At 34.4% G+C, this 6321-nt stretch overlaps 1 protein-coding gene and 1 long non-coding RNA gene across 7 annotated transcripts; both read right to left on the bottom strand.

Annotated features, from left to right (window-relative positions):
- Window positions 1-2377: 2377 nt before the first annotated feature.
- LOC112801034 (uncharacterized) lies at window positions 2378-3532 on the bottom strand. Of its 5 annotated transcripts, none has more exons than XR_011880513.1 (3): window positions 3273-3532; window positions 2769-2890; window positions 2378-2538 (listed from the first exon to the last, which is right to left on the bottom strand). XR_011880513.1 is itself a non-coding variant. In XM_029288884.2 (2 exons), exon 1 carries the CDS (start codon window positions 3515-3517, stop codon window positions 3284-3286), a length of 234 nt encoding a protein of 77 aa, XP_029144717.1. In that variant the 5' UTR covers window positions 3518-3532; the 3' UTR covers window positions 2378-2538; window positions 3273-3283. The 5 variants fall into 5 exon arrangements, 3 of the variants coding, with proteins under 3 accessions (XP_029144717.1, XP_029144716.1, XP_029144722.1); XR_003811620.2 differs by having other exon boundaries at window positions 2797-2890; XM_029288884.2 differs by lacking the exon at window positions 2769-2890.
- Window positions 3533-4790: 1258 nt separating this feature from the next.
- LOC114924405 (uncharacterized) lies at window positions 4791-5576 on the bottom strand. 2 transcript variants are annotated; one of them, XR_003811618.2, is made up of 3 exons: window positions 5399-5576; window positions 4958-5225; window positions 4791-4869 (listed from the first exon to the last, which is right to left on the bottom strand). It is a non-coding gene; the product is annotated as an uncharacterized lncRNA (long non-coding RNA). The 2 variants fall into 2 exon arrangements; XR_011880512.1 differs by having other exon boundaries at window positions 4791-5225.
- Between the last annotated feature and the right edge of the window lie 745 nt (window positions 5577-6321).

The following is a 6321-nucleotide window of genomic DNA, read 5'->3' as shown; positions in this document are numbered from 1 at the left end:
ACTTATAAATGGTGCTTTTTCTTTAAGAATCCGTCAAGGACTATATGTGGAAGGGCTTCAACATAATCGAGTGAATTATTATCAGTTCAAGTTATACAAATGAAGTGTAATAATCGCATCATATTAATGCAACGAGTGTCACATCAAAAGACTATTTTAAGAATCAATATTTCTGTTAGTCTTTAAAATTATATTCACATCTCAATTTAGTCTTAAAAATTTTAATTTATTCAATCTGTTTTTTTAAATTAGCATTTGTAACACATATTAGTCTATATTTTTAACATAAAATTATTAATAATGTATTGAGATAAATTGACGGTTACCATATAAAATTCTTAACGGTTATTTGATATGTATTGAAAATTTTAAGATTTTTTAACCCCAAAATCATCAGTGCTAAATCATTAAGAAATATAACTGAGAGCGCAAAAGCGTATCTTAATTCGTGAACATTATTGAAGGAGTTTGATTCTTGTGGTTCTTTGATCTTCCTCAACCAAAGTCTTTTATATCCCTGATAGGGCTGAATCGCAACTCTTTTGATGGAAAAAAAACTACGGATGCGTCTTTGATATGTTGGGGGACCAAAACCCTAATGTCACTATTTATATTTAAATGTGACACCCATTAAATCCTAAAACCTAAATAAAATAGTATCTTTAGTTTTAATCTCATTTAATTATAAATCAAAAGTGATAATGATTTATTTTATTCAGTATTTATTATGATAAATAAGATCACCGTTATATAAGTTATTTAATGTGAAATATTTTAATTATGATTATAATAATTAATATATTTATTGTCCATAATAAAATTTTTTTACCTTAATTAATTTTCTAAAAGGCCTTTAAACGTTTAAGTAAAACTAGGATTATGATATTTAAGGCTTTGTGAGGAATAAAATGAAGTAAAGTAGTTTCAATTGTCACATCAGATAGTCGTTAATTAGAGAGTCTAGTATAATAGTCATAATTCATCTCAGCATGCCATTAACGATTCTGTGGCGAAAATAAAGTTAGGGACTAACATAAATCATAAATATTAAGTTGAGAGATCACATTAAATAAATTGAAACTTTAGATATCAGATTGAAATACGAGTGTAACTTCAAAAATTAATCTGAGTATTATCTCCCTACTTTAGAGAGAAAAAAATTGTTGCAAAGGAGATCCTTGTATAAAAAAATTGCAACAGTTTTGTAACCATTGCAAAATGATTTAGTAATAATATAAAACTGCCCCAAAAATTCAAAAGTCTTAGCTCAAAATTCTTGTAGAAATTTCCACACACTAAGTTATGTTCTGTGGTGTAGTTATCTCAACTTAAACCATTGACTCAATCTCGCCAACTGATTAGGTTTTAACTAAATTGGATTAGAATCTAAAGAAGAAGAACACAACTAGAAAATGGATAAATACAGACAGATTTACAGACAGATTTAGTCTTTATTACAGACGGATTTTTGGTTACCGACGAAATTACCGACGAATTTTGTCCCTCTGTAAAAGCCCCGTCGGAAATTATTTACCGACGGATTTTTTTTTCCGTCGGAAATTTTTACGATTTACCGACGGATTTTCCCTCTGTAAATTCTCCCTCCATTTCCTGAAGGCAACAAACTTACAGACGGATTTTCCGTCTGTAATTACAGGCGGATTTTCAGACGGATTTTCTGTCTGTAATTACAGGCAGATTTTCAGACAGATTTTCCGTCTGTAATTACAGGCAGATTTTCTGACAGATTTTTTGTCTGTAATTTACAGACGGATTTTCCGACGGATTTTCTGTCTGTAAATTAAACTTTGGAAAATCATGATTACAGACAGAAAATCTGTTTGTAAATCCGTCTGTAAGGTAAAATAGAATTTTTTTATACTTTTTCTAATTACAAAATAAACTTGTTTTCATACAAAATAAATATAAATTTAATACAAATTTTTATCTAATTTATATTTGAATATTTATAATATTTCAAAACATAAACAAATTCATCGTATTATCAAACTAAAAGAAAAGTATTATAAACAAGCAAGTCAATATAATTCAAAACATAAACAAAATATATTGATCATCAACTATAATAATAAGTAACAACCATACATCAAAGTGTGTTGATACATTAACTATAATTCAAAACATAAACTCAATGTATTGTTCAACTATACTAAGTCCTACTCCACTTTTGTTGAAAGCTAGAGATTCCTCAAATATGATGCCTACATATCCTATTACAAATAGTAATGCCATGGCAAGATCCTGCAGTCATGGTCACAGACTTGTAAACATATTCCCAAATGCAAGCACTTCATGCTGAAATATACACAAGTGAATTTCAACTAAGAGGACATTGATAGACCTGATTTGTGGCCACCCAAGAATGGTTAATTGCCACTGCCCCAGTTGCAGCTGCTGCAAATACCGCAACAGCTTTGAGCAAATCAGTCTTGGGCTTATAACTGTCCTCAAAATCTTGTGAGCTTGTTTCATGGAGTGAACATAGGGGATCACAGTTTCAGATTCAGTTGGTAAGTCCTGAAAACATTTATACGTGAAGTATGAGTTAAGCACTAAGCTATAAGCAGCATATATGTAACTTTGCCACATATACAGAGGTTTATATTTTATTTTTATTTTTAAGTGGAGTTGATATCATTAGGTTCAAATTCAACAAACTTTCCAGAAATTTTGAATCTTGCATTGGTTTTTGAGGTGCCCTTGACTCAAAATATGCAAATCAGTATCGAATATACAAATTCACAAACTTTGCTATAAATGGGTATCCATAAGAACCAGGATCTGCTGCTGGGAAGAAGCGGAGGAACCTCTGGCCTTATCTTCTGCACGCGCCAAGACATGATTACGGAGCAAGCTGGGCCCTCTGATTCTACAGAGAGAGAGGGGCGAGGATTGAAGAGAGTGAAGGCGATATCTCTATGAAGGCAGTTATTTCAAGCAAATGTTCAAACTACACAAAATTAACCAACTTATAATTCATTTCATGTTCATGAGTTGAACTGAAACATCAGTCAAGTTTGAAAATGACAAAGTATAACTTGATGACTAGAGTCATTCATTACTACGTCCAGTTTATGTCCTTGAGTTGCACTGGCATATCAGTCGGAATGGCTCAAGCATCAGTTTAAGAAAAGTAGAGTTCTTTTTGTTTGAAAATTTAACGTAGGAAAGCTGAGGGTATTTCCATAACACCAGATATTAACATACACAAGATTAACAAAATGTTTAGACAACACATCTTGAAATCTCACCTTGCTAGGCATTATCCAGAAATAAATTTCAAAATGATGCAGATGGAGTTGAGAAGTATGAGAGGAACTTTTAGGTATTGAGTTGCGTAAATAAGACCTATGAGCTCGCCTTTGAAATATTTTGTCCTGCCACTTGAAAAATCAGATAAGCCCCATCCTTTAGGTACCAGAAATCGGTCCTCATTTAGTATCTCTAGTGCATTTGCAAGAAGCAGGAACCCCTCAAGTAATGTCCACAAACCCATTTCCCTGCACTGCAAAGAAATCATATGAAACTTAAAAATAACTTCAAATCATTTGCACTAGCTCTTTCATGTGTGGCTCAACTATTGCCACAAGTGTGAAATGATAAATGACTTAGACAACTTCTATCATACAAAGCTTTCTTGCAGAGGCTAATATTGACCACCCCTCAAGTTCCTTCACATAAACTGTCTCAGTATAAGGGTCCTAGTAAGTTCCGAAAGACAAGGGATCCATATTATTCTTAAATTAGACCAGAACTATCAAAACGCAAATAGAATAAACAATTGATAATAAATAATTAAAGATGTGAAAGTCAGAAGAACAATGAGTAGTTGATGCTTCAGCTTGACAAATCATTGAAAAACTATGCTCTGGCAACTAAAAATGAAGACCACGCCATTGTAGAGCATTGATTCTATTTCTATAGCATATAACTACTCTGACATCAGCAGTTCTTTCAATTGCATTGTCTCTATTAACCTAAAATGGCAATTAATGCAACTGATATATATACATGGACAACAAGGAACCATAATTCATCATAACAAAGGAAATCAACTAAAACACGATAATCATTGAAACAATTGGAATGAAAAGATGTAAACATGTTAAGTCATGTAGATCAGAGTTCATAACACAACACAACACAACACAGCAAAAGGAACACCGATCAAATAACACAAAGATAAAGCTAAAGGCTATAAGCTACAAGCTCCATTAGAGATCTGCTAACAAATGCAACGAACAAAAGTGAATGTGACATCGGAAATCTCTTGAAATAACCTTTTAGGAACAACTGCCTCCTCCTTTAAGTTTTCCAAGGATTCTTGAACCTTCTTCCGAACTAGATATTTAGAAGAATCAGAATCATCCAAATTTGATAAAGATGTCACAGACCCTTCCAATTAATCAGCATCAACTGCAGACTGGTGATGAAGCAGTAGCCTCAAACTGTAAATATCTCAGATTCATTAAGATTGAATATTTATGCAACTTATTACCAACATAAATGGCAATAATATATATTTTAGTTCTCCTGTATAATTTCCCCTTAGGAATTACAAAGCACCAATATATATAATCAAGGAAACCATCAGGCAACTACCAATTAAGAACCATAGAACTATGAAAGCGTTGTGATTATAAAGTACAAGACTCATTAGAACAAAAATGAAGTGTTAAAAAACTGAAAGAAGGACACCATCAAAACATTTCAAATTTCTAGACAGATTTCTAGACTTAAACAACTTCGTTTACCATCATATACAAATAAAATCAAGTGATGAGTAACATAATGAAAAATGAGTAGCAATTCAATTAAGTAGGGCCCTTCTGAGGCAGTGGGGTGGTACTGAAAAAAAAAATCTTTCAAGTGATTACAACACAAGCAATGAATCTTTGGCTCAACATGAACAACATAAAGCTAAAAATATACAAACCTGAAAAATGACAATAGCTGCTTAAACGCATCTTCTAGTTTAGAGATATCTTCAGCAATCAAATTATTTTCATTGAATACAATGGAATCACTAACTATAAAGTCCATTCTACTGCCAAAAAACTCAATGCTGCTTCTCAGTCTCCCACTTCCTTCATAAAAGAAGTCCCTTAGCTTTCTTCTAGTTAACTCAGTTTTTAAGTTCAGTGGCTATGAACATTATTCCACTGCTCGTCTTCAAAAGCTCAGCTAAATAGAATCATTTTGCCCTGCCATTCATCCACTCACGTTTGTCATTGTTAAAGGTTTAATTTGTCAGAACTTGCAAACTTAAAGCTTTGTGAGCTTCAGTTTGAGGGACATGATATCAAATTCAGCTGTGGCTTCTAATTAAATTGATTGTTCACTTGAAGATAAATGGCAGAAGAATATAGAAACTTACTTGGCTACCCTTCTGTACAAGGCTGGCAATATCTTCCAAGATTGGCTTAGCAAGGCACTCTAATCGGCGAATTCCTCAGTAGAATCAAGTTCCCCCTCCTTTTCATCATTCAGCTGCAGTGGTAGAGTGCCACACACATCTGATTCCAGAGGCATAGAATCCAAGTCAGAAGCCGAACCGGTTGAGTCTACAACATCAAAAGCTTCAGAATCAGCAAGGAATCCAAAACTTACAGAAGAAGTTCACATCAAAGGAGAAGAAGGAGACTCATCAGATTTCAATTTTACATTTTAACCTCAACAACAAACAAAATCAACAGAGCTGGCAGATCGAGCAATAATTCAGCATTCATCTTTGTCTATTTATGCAAAAAACGAAGAAGAAGCAATAGATTTGGCTGAAGAAGAAGAATTAGCTTTCAATTTTGAATTTCAACCAGTATAATCAAGAGCAATTTCAGTTCGAGCAGGATTCCAAAATTCAATTCCAAAAATTGCAATCAAAATTACCTCTCATTCCAGAACACACAAGAGAAGAACACCTGGATCTACATTTGGCGCATTTGGAGGAAACGGCTCAGGCCGATCTGAGGAGGAAGTTGCCATCCAGGGTAGCGGAGTAGCAGCGGAGGGGTTGAATCGCCGTCGGCAAAGTTGGAGGGAGATGACATCGTGCATGAAGGAGGCGGATGGGCCCAGAGCGGTGAGAACGACGACGACGCGACTACCTCCGTGACCATCAGGGCAGAGATCTTCCCTGAAGGATGAGTGCAGTGATTCCTGAACCGGTGGATGAAGATAACCAGCGAATGGCCGTTGCTGAGATCAGTGATGAGATTGTGCGACGCGAGCGGCGGCGGCAGCGGTTAAAGAAGCTCGTGGACGGTGAGAGAGCGTGGACGGAGAGAGGAAAAAGTTCTTCAC

The sequence above is a fragment of the Arachis hypogaea genome, chromosome 1 (genome assembly GCF_003086295.3).
Source record: "Arachis hypogaea cultivar Tifrunner chromosome 1, arahy.Tifrunner.gnm2.J5K5, whole genome shotgun sequence".
In the NCBI taxonomy this organism is placed as follows: Eukaryota; Viridiplantae; Streptophyta; class Magnoliopsida; order Fabales; family Fabaceae; genus Arachis; species Arachis hypogaea.
This window is presented reverse-complemented; position numbering and strand designations above follow the sequence as displayed.

Excerpts from the sequence above, each read along its gene's own strand:
- LOC112801034 (XM_029288884.2), bottom strand. The coding sequence starts at position 3,517 with ATGGGTTTGTGGACATTACTTGAGGGGTTCCTGCTTCTTGCAAATGCA.